Source organism: Enhydra lutris, unplaced genomic scaffold (genome assembly GCF_002288905.1).
Source record: "Enhydra lutris kenyoni isolate GAN:26980312 unplaced genomic scaffold, ASM228890v2 scaffoldscaffold7, whole genome shotgun sequence".
Taxonomy (NCBI): domain Eukaryota; kingdom Metazoa; phylum Chordata; class Mammalia; order Carnivora; family Mustelidae; genus Enhydra; species Enhydra lutris.
The window spans coordinates 8,612,742-8,629,558 of NW_019154091.1; the positions used below are offsets into that span (position 1 = coordinate 8,612,742).

General features: G+C 37.0%; 1 protein-coding gene across 3 annotated transcripts in view; it reads right to left on the bottom strand.

The window, feature by feature from the left end:
• Nucleotides 1-16,817, bottom strand: part of LOC111142101 (methionyl aminopeptidase 2) — a 30,846-nt gene continuing 14,029 nt past the window's right edge. For all 3 annotated transcript variants that reach the window (XM_022495055.1, XM_022495056.1, XM_022495057.1), the window contains 8 exons: nt 15,781-15,883; nt 8,213-8,374; nt 7,294-7,475; nt 5,936-6,030; nt 5,597-5,693; nt 2,348-2,451; nt 1,606-1,721; nt 1-687 (listed from right to left, as the gene is read on the bottom strand). In XM_022495055.1, the coding sequence (XP_022350763.1) occupies nt 435-687; nt 1,606-1,721; nt 2,348-2,451; nt 5,597-5,693; nt 5,936-6,030; nt 7,294-7,475; nt 8,213-8,374; nt 15,781-15,883 (1,112 nt within the window). In that variant the 3' untranslated portion in view covers nt 1-434. The remainder of the gene's footprint in view (nt 688-1,605; nt 1,722-2,347; nt 2,452-5,596; nt 5,694-5,935; nt 6,031-7,293; nt 7,476-8,212; nt 8,375-15,780; nt 15,884-16,817) is intronic.

The window sequence follows — 16,817 nt, forward strand, 5'->3', positions numbered from 1 at the left end:
TCAGATCTGAAAATGTCTTTATTTTTTAGAAAATGGATTCCAGGAAGGTTAAAAAGCAATACCAGAGGGTATAGGTGCAGAATTGGGTGTAGTCATTCAAAGCATTCAATTAAGAATATGGCAATATAAATATCTGAAAAGCATCTCTTAGGTGTTCAAACAAAAAATGTATAAGTCATTCCTAACTAATTTGAGCTTTATAGCATTTCCTAGATGGGAAAAAACAGTTAACATTTGAAAGTCTTGAAAGCTTTTTCCTTGGCTAATTACATTGGATGGTTTGCCTTCGATCAAATTCCTTCCTTTTTAAACATGGATAAAAGCATTACATAGGTCCACTGTTAAACAGACAACATGTTGCAAATTACTTCTGGTATAATGTATTCCAACAAAGCTTAGAAAATAAAAGATGTTGAGGCGACTTTGGACTAAGTTTAATAGTCATCTCCTCTGCTGACAACTTCTTTACACGTTGGACGCAACAGTATGGTATGTTCAAACTGTGCTGTGTATGATCCTTTAATGTCACATAATGGTGGATATGGATCTACAATGCCCAAGTCACACAGATTCTTCAAAGCCATCAAGTATTTACTTTCTCCCAAGCGATCCAGCCATCTGCGGCAGAAGGCAAGGGTGCCAAAGTTTTCATTGATGACATTCAACAAGTGTTTTGTTCTTGGAAGCCTAAGAAGAGAAAATCCAGAATTAAAGGTAGCTAAAAAGTTACCCATTAAGGAAAAAAAAAGTTTCCCCATTAAGGAAAACTTATACAGTAGATGTGGCTTTACTCAGTAATTCAAAAAATTTTTTGTTGCCTCTTTCAACATTCAAAAGTCAGAATGTGTAACAGCCCATACCTAATTATACATGGCAGCTGAATGGGAGACCTGCTGAAGGCTGTCTTATCATATGTGTCTATGTGCACGTGTGTTAATTTCCCCATAGAGACTCGTCAACAGTGCTATGATGGCAATTTCCTTTTCTGTGCATCAAGCTGAAAAGACCTGCACATAAAGGAGGTATAAATCCATCCTTCAACCATCTTCTCCAAAAAGGTTAAGGGGGAAAAAAAAGGTAAAAAAAGAAAGTTTACCAATAAGAAAATATTAAGAACAAAAACCTAGAAATGCTAGGGGTGCCTGGGTGGCTCAGTGGGTTAAGCCTCTGCCTTCGGCTAAGGTCATGGTCTCAGGGTCCTGGGATTGAGCCCCACATCGGGCTCTCTGCTCAGTAGGGAGCCTGCTTCCCCCTCTCTCTCTGCCTTCCTCTCTGCCTACTTGTGATCTCTCTCTCTCTCTCTCTCTAATAAATAAATAATCTTTAAACAACAACAACAAAAAACCAACCTAGAAATGCTAGCAAAATTATGACCTCTCAAATTACCATCGGAAACTGTATCTTAAGAGAATACCTGCCTATGTCGTTTTTATTGCAGTTACGATTTTTAACAGGCTAGTTTCTTTGCTGTATTATAAAAATCCACAAAACTTCCTGATAGGCTATAGAACTGTACACTTATGAATGTACCACTGTGGATATTTGTCAAATTTTTAAAAATGCTGCTAACTGGGAAAAGAAACATTAAAAACAACGGTCTCTCACCTGATTGGCACATGTCCAACATCGAAGTTTTTCATATAGTGTGAACATTCCATATCATCATGAACAACGCCTTTTCCTGTGCTTCCAAAGGTTTCAATGGCATACACTTCTCCTTCCTGAAGAATATGTAAGAGTCAGGGGAGAGAAGAAAAATCAAGAACTAATTAAATTGCTATCTGTTAACTTCAGCCTGAGGTATTATTTACTTCATGTAAGAAACAACATGAAATAACCCCGGTAGTCATTATCCACCCTTCCTGCTTTATCTCCTTAGCACTCTTTGGTCTTTCTGTGTCCTCCTATTAGAATGTAGCCTTTATGGGGCACCCAGGTGGCTCAGCTGGTGAAGTGTCTGACTCTTGATCTCAGGGCTGTGAATTCAAGCCCCGGACTGGGCTCCACACTGGGCATGGAGCCTACTTAAGAAAAAAGAATGTAGCCTTTACATGGGCAGGAATTTTATTTTGTTCACTATTGCATCCTTAGTGACTACTAAAGGGACTGACACCTAAGAGATGCCTAATAAGTGGTGAAAAAACCACCCTTTGGCTAGCCAACTTCCACATCTAACTGAGCCGTTGTCTGACCAGACACGATCTGCACATTCACATAGACCAATTCCTATTGGAGTACAGATGGCAAGTTAATTTTGCTCAACATACTATATACTCAACTACCACCAACTTTAGTTTGGAAAAAAATTAAAATGCTTCATAAAAAACACTATTAATGGCACACATACCTCCATTCTTGTTGCCTCTCCTCCTTTCACAATGGGCACTGTTTTCCCAGCGTGTATTCTATATGGCCCAATTGAATGTCCGTTTAGGTTACGGATTGGTTTCACTGGCGTAACAGGAAAAGACAGTTATTCAGGGCCTTCAGGAGCACAAACAGATCTCTCAGCTTTCTGGCACAGACTTCAAGTATTGACTTAAAAATAAGACACGGCTCTACTAAACAACCCCACATTGGCACAGTTACATACAAACTGGAAAACTAGTGGAATACGAAGAGATGTTTACAGTGTTATCAAAAACTAGAAGGGAGGAAGGGAGATACTGGGAAAAGAACAAATTATGTGATGACACAATGGGGGTCCATCTAAGGAGGTATTGTTAATTAAAGTTATAAAATGCCATGTACACTGTGATTACAAACAAAAAATACAGTTATGGACCAAAAGGTAATGTGAAAATGAGAATTTTGTGTCAAAATGACAGAATTATAAAATGAAATTTTATTATTATAGCACAGCTCGTGTGTTAGTGAGGAAAATTTAAACAATTCCAAGGTCCCAAGACCAATGACAGAATGAATTGTGGTATATGCACACAATGGAACACTATACAATAATAAAAACAAAAAGTTGCGATATAGTGAACAACTGAAATAAAACCTAAAGAAAAAAAGAAGAGAGGAAGGCACAGTTGTATGCATACTGTTTTATTTATTATACATATCAAAATTAAGCACAATACTATTATTTAGGGATACATAATTAGGTGATAAAGACATTAAGAAAAGCAAATGCAAATACTTCAGCACTCCAGGCAGTGGTTTGCTAGAGGAAGGCTGCTATAATTCAAAAGGGTATACAGAACTGAAGGGCTTTTGAACTGCTGGGAATATTCTATTCCACAAGGGATTGTAGTTTTCACAATTGCTTAACTGAATTTTTATGTTGCATGTATCTCTTCACACATGACGTAATTCCACAATAAAAAAGGGTTTAAAAAAATCTAGCTTTAGGGGCGCCTAGGTGGCTCAGTGGGTAAAGCCTCTGCCTTCGGCTCAGGTCATGATCCCAGGGTTCTGGGATCGAGCCCCCAATCGGGCTCTCTGCTCAGCAGGGAGCCTGCTTCCCTTCCTCTCTCTCTGCCTGCTGCTCTGCCTACTTGTGATCTCTTGTCTGTCAAATAAATAAATAAAATCTTAAAAAAAAAAAAAAAAATCTAGCTTTACCAGTGCTAGAATTCTCAGTACAAGCTACCCTTCTTTCAGGGTAGAAGTAGGTAGCAAGGTTTTTTTCAATTCACTGACAATGAAAAAATGACAATTATATTTAGGGGATGGCACAGAAAAAACTCTCAATTAGCTCTTCAAAAAAATTCACCTTCTTTTACAAATGGTAAGCTAAATTTACTTTAAAATTCAGTAAGCATCACTATTTCTCCAAGACCTGGCAAACTTACCCCACAGGCCAATCAAAAATACATTTACTTAAGATTTCTTAGCTATACCAACCTCACATAAAAACCAAGTTACACAGAAGGAGCAGGGCATAGGAGTATCCATTTGTATATTATACAGGTTGTGACTGCAGCAGGCTAATTCTGGGACCAATAACTATAAAGGTAACTTTCCAATTCTATAGCTTCCTGATCAAGGTAAATAAAACCACTCCCTTGATGGCTCATTCTGTTACGTGGTTTTTGGAAACTGCTGCTGGGAATACAGCCTACTGTCCATTTTTTTTATCCTTCCAACATCATGATTTGTCTATATACTTTCTACTCAAATTAGTAAAAATTAATTATGCCACCCTCCACTAAAAACCTTGATCAACACAATAACTGGTATCAAAAAAGGGGTGCTGAAACAACAGAACCTAAAATTTTGCACTGGGTTAATGGAAAGTGTAAGAAGGCAGACACTGATTCCAATATTTCAGGTTGGCAATGTTATGTGGTAACTAAATATTAAGTCAAACTGTCACTTAATACATCCTGAAAGGCAGAACACAAGCCAACCAAAATTATAGAATTAGAAAACAACAGAAGGAAAGATGATTTGAGAGGGACTTGAGTAAGCATTGTTTGTTGACACCAATCCCAAATCTGGGGGAAGGAAATCACAAATTTGTTGCACACTAGTAAATTCCATGCATTGTCATGAAATTTACAGTTCTTTAAAAAAAAAAAAAAAAAGAAAGAAAGAAAGAAAACATGACATCCTTAATCCTATTACAGTCAAAGAAACTTGGGTTCTGTTTACAGGATTTATCTAAGTTCAGAGAGACCTGTCTGACCCTACAGTATGACTAAGTTTATCTAAGTCAGATAGACCTGTCTGACCTTACAATATGTTTTCTTCATTACCCCATAATACCTCCCATCCACGTGTGAGCAGCCTTAAGAGAGTATTTTGATTTGTACTGGTGTTCACAGGATCTGACAGAGAGCAACAAGGACAGATAACATCAGGTTCCAGAGGAAGAACCCCTTCTGTAGTTGGTAGAAACATAATACTCTATCACTATCAGCAAAGTTATGCAAAAAATGCTAAATGATGTGAATTTACTGAGGGCAAGGAAGCATGAGTGTCTCTGCAAAGAGGAATATAAAGAAGAGATAGGATTTGGTTAAAGGAAATGTAGGAAATACTCTGTGAGAAAGTTATTAGAATAGCAGTTAGAGAAAACAGTGAGCAGAGATTAGGAAGGGGGACAGTGGTCAGACCCGGAGACTGGAGAAAGGCTGGAATGATGGGAAAGCAGCAGAAAGCATAGGTGACTCTGGGACTATGTACCTAAGGCAGTAGCTAAGAAAGACTAAGAGGCAAAGGGAATAAAGATTAAAGGAAAGTCACACAAGAAATTAACTGGACTCTAAATTCTGAATTCAAAGCAAAAAAAGTGGGGGGGGGGGTGGTGGAGGCATCAATGGAAAGAGTCTCTGGCTTGTCTCTGAGCCTCAATCTGACTGGTCACAGAAAACCAAGTCTGCATTTTGGCCATTCTGGGATAAATCCCTTGGTGTCCCATCACCTACACCACAGTAGCTTGACAATAGTTCCCACCTAGTGACCACAGTTTTCCTAATATGAGGAGGTCATTCATTTCCCCCCTCCCCCATTTTCCTTCTTTGTATTCCCAGGAGATAGAGATAAAGCTGCTGACCCAAAGAAAGCACTCAACACGATTCTGCAAAATTAATTCTGTAAGAGGTCACATGCATTTCAAAATAAGATACAGTTTTTAAAAGCATACCTTGATATGTCTTCCCATCTATTTCAACCTCATAGGATTCCATAACTTCTTGGATGGCCTCACCAACATCACACAGACGGACATCAATTCCAGCACACTAAAAACAAAATGATGTATACATTTTTACTCAAAATGATTTTTATAGCAATTTATTAGTATTTTAAAATAAACTGCTTTGCACATTATAACTTCCTCTGTAAGTCTTTGGTACAGTGTACTAGAATTACCCACTTTAAAACCCTAAGGGCAGCAGACTGGTCTTACATAATCCAAAGACCTTAAACAGGCTAGAAGAGGTTCAAAATACATTGAATGAAATTGTGCTTCTAGTTCACGTACCTTTATTCCGGTGTTAGTGGCATCTTTTACAGCTTTTAACAATGTATCATATTTGGGATTAAAAGTAACAGTAAAAGCACAGTCAATAATCCTACCTGAAAGAGAAAATTCTTCTTTAAGTTGACTTATCCACTAGTCAATTTGTCTACTTCATAGCATCTACTCTATTAAACTTACTAGTTAAGAGGAAAATAAAATGATGGGTTCAGATGAAGGCAACAGTCCAAGTACCCAGACAGTATTCACAATCCAAGTGGAAAAAAGCATACATTAGTTACATAAAGGTTTTATTTTTTATTTATTTTTTTTTTAAGATTTTATTTATTTGACAGAGAGAGATCACAAGTAGACAGAGAGGCAGGCAGAGAGAGGGAGGGAAGCAGGCTCCCTGCTGAGCAGAGAGCCTGATGTGGGACTCGATCCCAGGACCCTGAGATCATGACCTGAGCCGAAGGCAGCGGCTTAACCCACTGAGCCACCCAGGCGCCCCTACATAAAGGTTTTAGAATAAAAAGACTATTTCCAGTGTTAGTATATATTACTTCAAGAAAGTACCAATCCAGTACTAACCCAGGTGGATAAGCAAAATTATAAACAGAAATCAAAGAGAAAAACCTGGGGAACTAAAAAATAGCAATGTGGGCAGAGAAAATGTATGGGTCCACAGACACTGGTCAATCATCAGTTCAGTTTCTCCAATTTAGCAAAACCTCAGGTTAAATACTTTATTTGAGCTTTATTTTCTCACCTAAAGAGAGATAAAAAGATACTAACCTGAGGAGGTTTGAGAGAGAATTTAGAAAAGCCAGCAAGTATATAAAGGTTGAAACTTAAAGGATCTAAGTAAATGTTTGTTGTTATACGGATAAATGTCTGAAACAACATGAAGAAATGCATGACTAAATTCTTCACACTTTGATACAAAAAATAATAAACCTCAACCACCCAACAGTTTTCATTATATTCCATTTAGCAGGATGCTTAAAAAATCTCAAAATCTGCCTCAACACAGCTCTACTGAAAAGTAAGGCACAAAGAAGAAAACTGGAGGGGCGCCTGGGTGGCTCAGTGGATTAAGCCGCTGCCTTCGGCTCAGGTCATGATCTCAGGGTCCTGGGATCGAGTCCCGCATCGGGCTCTCTGCTCAGCAGGGTCCCTGCTTCCCTCTCTCTCTCTCTGCCTGCCTCTCCGTCTACTTGTGATCTCTCTCTGTCAAATAAATAAATAAAATCTTTAAAAAAAAAAAAAAGAAGAAGAAGAAGAAGAAGAAAACTGGAGAGTTCAAAACATGTAGCCCCATCCAGCAGAAAGAAGACTAGATTTTTTTGGCTAGGGGAGACTTATTTCCAAGAACTTACCACTTATATGTGTTCCAAAGTCTATCTTACAGATGTCATCATACTGTAATACTGTTGTGTCACCAGCATTTGGAGTATAATGGGCAGCACAGTTATTCAGAGAGCATCCGGTAGGAAATGCCAGGCCTGCATTTAATCCATTCTCTTTAATTAGCTTTCGTGAACAGTCTTCCAACTTTTCACTATTAAAAAAAAATTGTTTACTTTTACATTTTTATCCTTATATAACCTACAAGTCATCAGGTCCAGAGAGTTTACTAAATACTCTTAAATAACTTTCTGGGAGTGATCTGAGCATTTCTTAGATATGAATAAACAGTTCTCTGATGCTATGAAAATAGCAGCTCATCTCTAAAAGATAAAAAGAATTTATTTCCATTAGAAGTCTGAAGAAACAGAACCACAAGATCCACTTTTTACTTAGTTTTCTAGGAAATGAGATTCTTGACTTAGACTAATTTAAATGTTGACTATGTTTTATTTGCTCAATGTTGCACACCTAAAAAATTGTCTGAATTAGAGGACTGTTGCCTTTTACAACTAATTACTTCTCAGGGAAAACTAGAGAAATAACTACTTTTATTGGTTTCTTCACTTCATTGTAACTATGTTTTATGACCAATAATTTTGATGTTGTTAGATAGCAAAATAACAGATTTTCAAGCAGAACATAAGAATCATAATAATGTGTGCATTTGCATATGTAAGTGTACATGAGTACAAAATAGGGTGGTTGAGGTATAAATGTCCTCTTACAATTTCCTCATTACATCTGCAGTACAAGAACTCAGAGATATTTCTAGGAGCTTCACTTTTTCAGGTTTTAGCAAAGTAATAATGAAAGCCAAACATTACAACTGTGGAGTTAGCACTAAAGAAAAAAAAACATCATATTCTTACAAAAATATATTTCTTTTACCAGATTTCTATCATTGTCATCCCCGGCTTGATCCAGCTCATAACATATTTTCTAACTTGTCGATGTGCTTCTGCAGCTTCTCGAAAATCATTCCATATCTCTTCACTAGCTTGATCTAATGCTTTCTTTTCTTCACTCGTAGTTCTCCAAGCAGCTGTTCGCCTTTATAGTATGTACAGCATAGTATTAGTCATTAAGAAACAGCAGATAAACATAAAAGCGGAGAGATAAAAATATACTAATATAAGACATTTTAGATAAAACGCTACACATTCAGTTTCTCTTATTAAATGTCAGCAAAATTTCTGAAATACAAGTAGTCACACATTTGCAATCCAGCCAAATCAAGTTAAACCTTCTTTAGGACTCAAAAGAAAACAAAAAACAAAAAACAAAAACAAACAAACAAACAAAAAAACAAACCCAACAACCTCAAGTGAGATTTCATTCATAGAGACTAAAACTCTGCCACACAAAAAGATAAAAATCTTAAGTCAGAAGAGAGTCCTAGAAACCAAGGAATGGGAGAAAATAGTCATCCTTCCACTCAAGGTTATAGTCTAAGAGACTTCAAAAGACCACACCAAAATTAGCATTTAACTTCATATACAGGGTAAGTACTAATGCAAAAACTTGACCTGGAAATCTTTATACACCTCCCTCAAAACATAAAATATTGTGTGTTTTTGTAGGATTTTTCTAATTGTATGTATGTATGTATGTATATATGTGTATATCTATATCTATATATGAAGTGATCTTCCTTGAAGGATATGGGTCATATTTTAAAACTGCCAGGAGTATGGGGCGCCCGGGTGGCTCAGTTGTTAAGTGTCTACCTTTGGCTCCAATCATGATCTCAGGGTCCTGGGATCAACCATGCACAGGGCTCCCTGCTCAAGCAGGGAGTCCGCTTCTCCCTCCCCCACTTCCCCTGCTTGTGTTCCCTCTCTCACTGTATCTCTGTCAAATAAATAAATAAAATCTTAAAAAAAAAAAAAAAGCTGTCAGGAGTAACAAACATTTTTTATCCAGTATCTGGGAATGAGGAGATCCACTGACTCCCTTTAAGCAGCATATTTCAAAAGCAGTAACTGTTTTCAAATGAAAATCTTTTAAAAAGTTGTAACTTTCACACATTAAGCAATATTGAATATACAGCTCACAAACTCAGTGATCACCAATATATAAATTATATTCACTTACAAAAGTGATGCCTTCAAGGAATTACTATTTGTCTCCAAGTATGGTCTACAGGCAAATCCAGCCAGCACCTGTTTTGTCAATAAAATCGTACTGCAATACAGTTATGCCCATTTGTTTATATGCTGTCTTTAGCCACTTGCATGCTACAAAGGCAGAAATGAGTAACACCCAAGGCCTGAAATATTTCCTATATGGGCCTTTAAAGAAGTTTATACCATTGCTCTACACCAAGTCCCTAAGTTAATGGCCCCAAATGCTGTTTTTCTGTCACTGTCAAGTTCATTATGATTACTTTCTACTGCAGCAGCTACCTGTGTGCCAACATCTAACACCTCTAATTTGCTACAAAGACTCAAAGGGGCTGTCCTATGTCTATTTAAGGATACTTAAGCATCACAGAGCCTTCTTTGGTTTCTTTTGTTTAGAAATGTATTTTTTTTATTAATTATTTTTATTAACATATAATGTGTTATTTGCCCCAGGGGTACAGGTCTGTGACTCATCAGGCTTACACACTTCACAGCACTCACCTTTTCACATACCCTCCCCAATGTCCATAACCCAACCACCCTCTCCATACCCCCCCCAGAAATGTATTTTGAATCTGTATAGTGATGTTATATAAACTACTTTTATCAGAATAGTGAAGACTCAAGAAGCAATTCCTAATAGAAGTATTCAAACAAACATCCTTGGACTAGAAGGTAACAGGATAAGATCCTTTAAAAACTATACTCTCGACATGTGACTCAATCTTTTTCAGCTGCAATATAGTTGCTCACTCCATGATGGGAGAGACAAACTATATCTCCTGACCTCCAGATATAACTCCAGTCCATTCTCTCCCATGAATCTAAAAATCTTTCCTGGGAACCAAGAACCCAAATATTCTAAGAAAACATCATTTTCAGGCTTAAGAGTACTGGATAAAGTCTCAAATCAATTTTTAAACTAAACATATCACAATTCTTCATATCACATCTCTTACATGGGCCATAACTCCAGCACATATACTACAGCCAAACCTATATGGACAGCCCTGCCCCAAAAGCCAAACATTTTGTGAAAAACAAAAATATCTTCAAACGTTTTCTCTAGAATGATATGATAGACTATTTTCACAGGGAACTGATGGGTATCAGCCATGAAAATGAAATTGGTTACTATCAATTCGCATTTCTTTTCAATTCCTCAAATTCACTTCTTGTAGGTTAAAATGTTAAGTATAATTAAATACAAATGCTAGGGACGCCTGGGTGGCTCAGTTGGTTAAGCCGCTGCCTTCGGCTCAGGTCATGATCCCAGCGTCCTGGGATTGAGTCCCACATCGGGCTCCTTGCTCAGCGGGAGCCTGCTTCTCCATCTGCCTCTGCCTGCCACTCTGCCTGTGCTCACTCTGACAAATAAATAAATAAAATCTTAAAAAAAAAAAAAATCCAAATCCTATTTGACTACATTTTAAAATCAGAACATAATACAATAAAGATCCCCAATACTGAAATCAACAAGCCTCACGTGATCTTATACTTCTGAAGCTGCATAGCTGATTCTTAGAAGCAGTGAATTCAAGCTCTAAAATCATAATTCCAAGCTCGTACTATTTCTAAGAAAATATGATGAAGGAGCCTCTCCCCTTTCCTAAATATAACATTTTGATCATCAGTCTATTTAGCAAAAATAGAGAAATTAATAAGATGGGAAAAAACCTCCTGAGCTCATAATACATCTCTGAAAGGGCAATTAATTCATCCAACTGACAGAGGTGGGTTCGAAATGCTTAAAACATATCTGTGCAACAAAACTATCAGGATAACTGCTTGAAAGAATCTTTACAGAAGTGTTTATAGAGTATGTAAATTCACACCTCTTTCATACTTCTGAGTCTTTTCAGTATTTCATCATTTTTATTAGATTAAAAGCATAAAATACATAAGTCAAACCAAAAGACACAAAGGAATCCAATTAATTTCAGTAAAAATATTTCTGAACTCATTGCATAGGCAACTTAAAAACTAGTTATATTTGTATTTTTAAATCACTAAATGCCACATTTATAAAAAGCCATTTAAAAATGCATGTCTTTTGGGGTGCCTGGGTGGCTCAGTGGGTTAAGCCTCTGCCTTCAGCTCAGGTCATGATCCCAGGGTCCTGGGATAGAGCCCCGCATCGGGCTCTCTGCTCAGCAGGGAGCCTGCTTCCCCCTCTCTCTCTCTGCCTGCCTTTCTGCTACTTGTGATCTCTGTCAAATAAATAAATAAATAAAATCTTTTTAAAAAAATAAATAAAAATAAAAATGTATGTCTTTAAAAAAATAAAAACAAATAAATAAAAATGCATGTTTTTAACCCAGAAATAAGAACACACACAGACATGACACCAATTCTTTCCTCTGAAAACTGGTACTTAAAAGGGGAAAAATAAAGCATATTTTAACTCTGTCTATAAGAAACTGTAGTTAACTGATAAAGTTAATTGATACCCAGTGGATAGGGAAAATTCTTCTTACAGGTCAGCTAATAAATGTAGAAAGAACAACAGAATTAGAAATCCACCATTCTGGGACGCCTGGGTGGCTCAGTTGGTTAAGCAGCTGCCTTCGGCTCAGGTCATAATCCCAGCGTCCTGAGATGGAGTCCCGCATCGGGCTCCTTGCTCGGCGGGGAGCCTGCTTCTCCCTCTGCCTCTGCCTGCCATTCTGTCTGCCTGTGCTCGCTCTCTCTCCCTCTCTCTCTGACAAATAAATAAAAATCTTAAAAGAAATCCACCATTCTGCAGTCCCCAAGAAAATAACTGATAAAGCATGGATAGATACTGAAATAATTAAAAAGTTGTTGAAGAAAAGGATATTCCAATGGTATCAAACTACCCCCACAGATTATTTGAAAACTACAAAAAGGAAAAAGTACCTTTAAAAAAGAAACAGCTGGCTATTACCACATTAACCAAGTGATCAATACAGTAAAACTAGTAAGAGAAAAACCTGACCTTATACCTGATGCAACAGACTATGATACAATATGAAGAACATAGTATCACTTTTTCGTTCCTGCCAAAGTGCTTAATCTAACTCTAATTTAACCCTTTACAACTAATTCCAGTTTACAGAAAATAAAGGCGTAGAGAAAAAAGCTTAATGACACCACAAGGAAACAATAAAAGAAATCCCAAAATATAAGACTTTCTAAACTACCTGGTCTCTTCAAAAAGTCAGTGCAATAGAGAAGAAGGTAGAGATTCTAACTATATGCACCATATGAACCTTGACTAGATCATGGTTTAGAGGGCAAAAATAGCTAAAGACATATCTCAGGGATAATAGGGGAAAAAATTCTTTTTTCTTTTTTTTTAAAGATTTTTTATTTTATTTATTTGACAGAGAGAGAGATCACAAGTACGCAGAGAGGCAGGCAGAGAGAGAGGAAGGGAAGCAGGCTCCCCGCTGAGCAGAGAGCCCAATGCGGGGCTCGATCCCAGGACCCTGAGATCACGACCTGAGCCGAAGGCAGAGGCTTAACCCACTGAGCCACCCAGGCGCCCCAGGGGAAAATATTCTAAATATGAACTAGGTACTTACATGATACTGGAAAATTACTGTTAATTTATGTAAGTGTGATAATTTGAAGAATATCTAATTCTTGGGAGATGCTTGAAGTTTGTTTTTTTAAGTAGGCTCCACAACCAGCATGCAGCTCAACTTGGGGCTCATACTCACCACCCTGAGATTAAGACTTGAGCTGAGGAGCATCTGAGCAACTCAGTTGGTTAAGCTTCTAACTCTTGATTTTGGCTAAGGTCATATCTCAGGGTTGTGAGATCCATCCTCAACAGGCTCAGCTCTCAGAGGGGGAGTCTGCTTAGTCTGCTTCTTTCCTTTTCTCTTTCCATATGTCCCCACCCACTCCCTCTGAAATGATTAAATAATCTAAAAAAAAAACAACCTGAGCTGAGATCAAGAGTTGGACACCTAACAACTGAGCTACCCAGGCACCCCATTGCTTGAAGTTTTTAGAAGTGAAGACTCAAAAGAGACTTGGGGTACCTGGCTGGCTCTGTTGGTAGAACATGCAACTCTAGATCTCAGGGTCATGAGTTCAAAACCCATGCTGGGCTTGGAGATCTAACTTAAAAAAAAAGGGGGGGAGGGAAGCACTTGGGAAGCACTTGGGTGGCTCAGAGGGTTAAGCCTCTGCTTTCGGCTCAGGTCATAAGCTCAGGGTCCTGCGATAGAGTCCCACATCCGGCTCTCTGCTCAGCTAGGAGCCTGCTTCCCCCTCTCTCTCTGCCTGCCTCTCTGCCTACTTGTGATGTCTCTCTGTGTGTCAAATAAATAAAATTGTAAAAACAAAAACAAAAAAAAACCCCCAAAACTTATTTTTTAAATGCTCTAGCAAAAAAAGAAATATCAGTAGAAAACACATACATATACAGAGACATATAAAAATACTGTTGATTTCTTTACTAACATGAAACCAAATTTAAAAAAGGGTTATAAAGCTGTTTGTAGTATAGTTCTATCTTGAAAAACAATAAAGCCAACAATAAAAAAATGCTCAAAATTATTAGTCTGGGAATCATAAACTAAAGTATTAATATACTCTTTGATACAGCAATTCCAGTCCTGGAAAACTATTCCATAATAAAACTGCCATAACATAAGGAGGTAATACACACACACACGTGTATGTTCTTAGAAATTTTTATTACAGAATGGTTTGTAGTATTGCAAAAAACAGAGACAAAATGAAGGCTGATCGATTAGAAAATGGTGGAATAAAGTATGGCACAGCCACACTACGGAATATTATGAAACCATTCAAAGGAATAACTGCTATTCTGACTGAGTTGGAGGGCTTTCTAAGAGATAGTCCTGAAGGAGAAAAGGTGAGGAAAGTGTGCCTATGATTCCATTTTGAAAAACAAGACTAAAAGAGTCCCTTTACATAAATGGACATAGATGTACACATACATAAGTGTATAAAAATATGGAAGGCTACCTGCTAGGTGTTTACATGGGTCTGGAAAGAAGGGAATGAAGAGGGAACAAGCAAAAATAAATAAATAAAATAAAAAGACTGTCTTTAAAAATAAATATGATTATTTTACTATGAAGATTTAAGTTAATTAATGTGAAATCATATGTCTGTGACATTTCAAAAATAGACACTTTAAGATAGGAATAGTGACTGGTGAATTCAAATTCAAAGAAAAGATGCTCATGACGCAAAATTTCAGAACTTTATACTTATTCACTGAAAGTACTAGGAATGAAGGAGGGGGATTAAATGTAACAACATCATGTTCTTTCCTAAAGTTTAAAGAAAAACAATGATGTCTTTACAGGTCAATGAAACAAGGCTACAGTAGAAGCTTTCTTAACCAACTATTGCAACCACTGGATTAACTGATGCTCTTGATTCTCTCTGTAAAAATATACTAACCAATGCTCATTGTATGCTGAATATGAGGGGCTGACAGCAGCAGCTAACACATCATGCTTACTATGCGTCTGTTACTCTCCTAAGTGCTTTACATATATTATTATTCCTCACAACCCTACGAAGTGCTCATTTTATAGATGAAGAAATGAAAGCAAAGACATGATAAATTACTTGCCCAAGTCACAAAGCTAATAAGTGTCAGAGCTGGGATTCATTTGAATCCCAGCTTCCATGTTCTTAACCAGTCAGCGTAATGCCACTATGACTGTCTGCTGACCAGGTGAAATGTATCCTTTCAAAACACTTTCAACAATCAGGTGATGCATCTGCAAACCAGTGTAAGTCATCTGTACTTGTTACTATAATTATGTAATTTAGTTATATAGTACATAAAAAGAATTTTTCCAATGAAACTAAATTGACTACTCAGAAAAATCTCAATAAAGGGAAGACATCAAAAAATACCTCTGTCAAATTAAGCGCAGCTGCAAATGGTTTGAGGAAAAAAATGTAAATATCCAATATCAGCCCTTAGATTACTTAGCTTGTATTTCTCATGGAAGCTCAAAATGGATTACATTTACAGACAAGGTATTATGGATATAGCTTATGGGAAGAAAAAAGTGGAGTACGATACAAATCCATGTTCTAATACTGAGATTGATGAAAAACAAATGTTTAAGTTAACTTTTATCAATAAAGATTTTTTAGTTTTGTGTTCCCCACTTTAACATACTTTTTTGATTAACTGAACTACTACTGGTCCCAATCATTTTGGATAAGACGGCTTCTACTGTATTTTCTATAACAATTCACAAGCTTTTATTAAGGTAGTGGAGCAAAGTTCTGAGAAAAATCAAATCTGCTTTATCGCTAAACTACAACTTTCAAAAGTCAAACTGGAAGTTATCTTATGATTCTTACCCATCTTGTGTGGGTGGGTACTCGCATTCTTGTCCTTTGGGAAATACACCGTTAGGATACAGGTCACATATTGGAACTGAGGGAGGGTCTGTTTGAACTTTTGCTGTGAGATACAAATAAAACATTAACTTCTGTAGTTAAAAATAAAATTAAGCAGTTATCATTACATTTTTTCTCAGTTCCTAATGGCTGCTGTATGTCCTAATTTTAAGGAACCTTCTTGCTATCATAGCCTTATGGTTAAAAACAGAAGATATTTCACCATGCTGGCCACCTCCTCTCCAATTTACTGTTGCTTGGGAATAGAAATATTCAACTCCTTAGAACTCCATTATGTATTTAAACAGTATATATCTTGGCAGAAAGTACATTTCTAGTATTTTTGTCTTCATTTACTATACCAGAAATAGAATAGCATAGAGAGGCTGGTTTTCACAAATAAAAATCAAAGAGGAAACAAGAAAGTATGAAAGAAACCCTACAACAATGAGGTAAAAATATAACGCTATTATGTATTAGTAAGTGAAGAACTTATTTCAAGGGTATATTAGGTATAAAAGTTAAGAGTATACATACCCAGTGCTAAAAGAATTTAGGTAGCCATATAAAAATTCCCAGATACTTAAAAAAAAGTTATAGTCCTTAGCATACATTTTAAGGACATTATTTCCCAAACTATATTCTAAAAGACACCAGTGTTCCAAGATGATTTTTTAAAATATCTGGAGATTTGGGACGCCTGGGTGGCTCAGTTGGTTAAGCTGCTGTCTTTGGCTCTGGTCACGATCCCAGGATCCTGGGATCGAGTCCCACATCGGGCTCCTTGCTCAGCGGTGAGCCTGCTTCTCTCTCTGCCTCTGCCTGCTGCTCTGCCTGCTTGTGTTCTCCCTCTCTCTCTCTCTGACAAATAAATATTAAAAAAAAAAAAAAATTCTTAAAAAAAAAAAAAATCTGGAGATTTGGCTTTTAAAAAAATTTTTCAATACACTGAACCAGTTATAGAATTCCCACTATATAAAGAACTGCCTTTTAGTAAT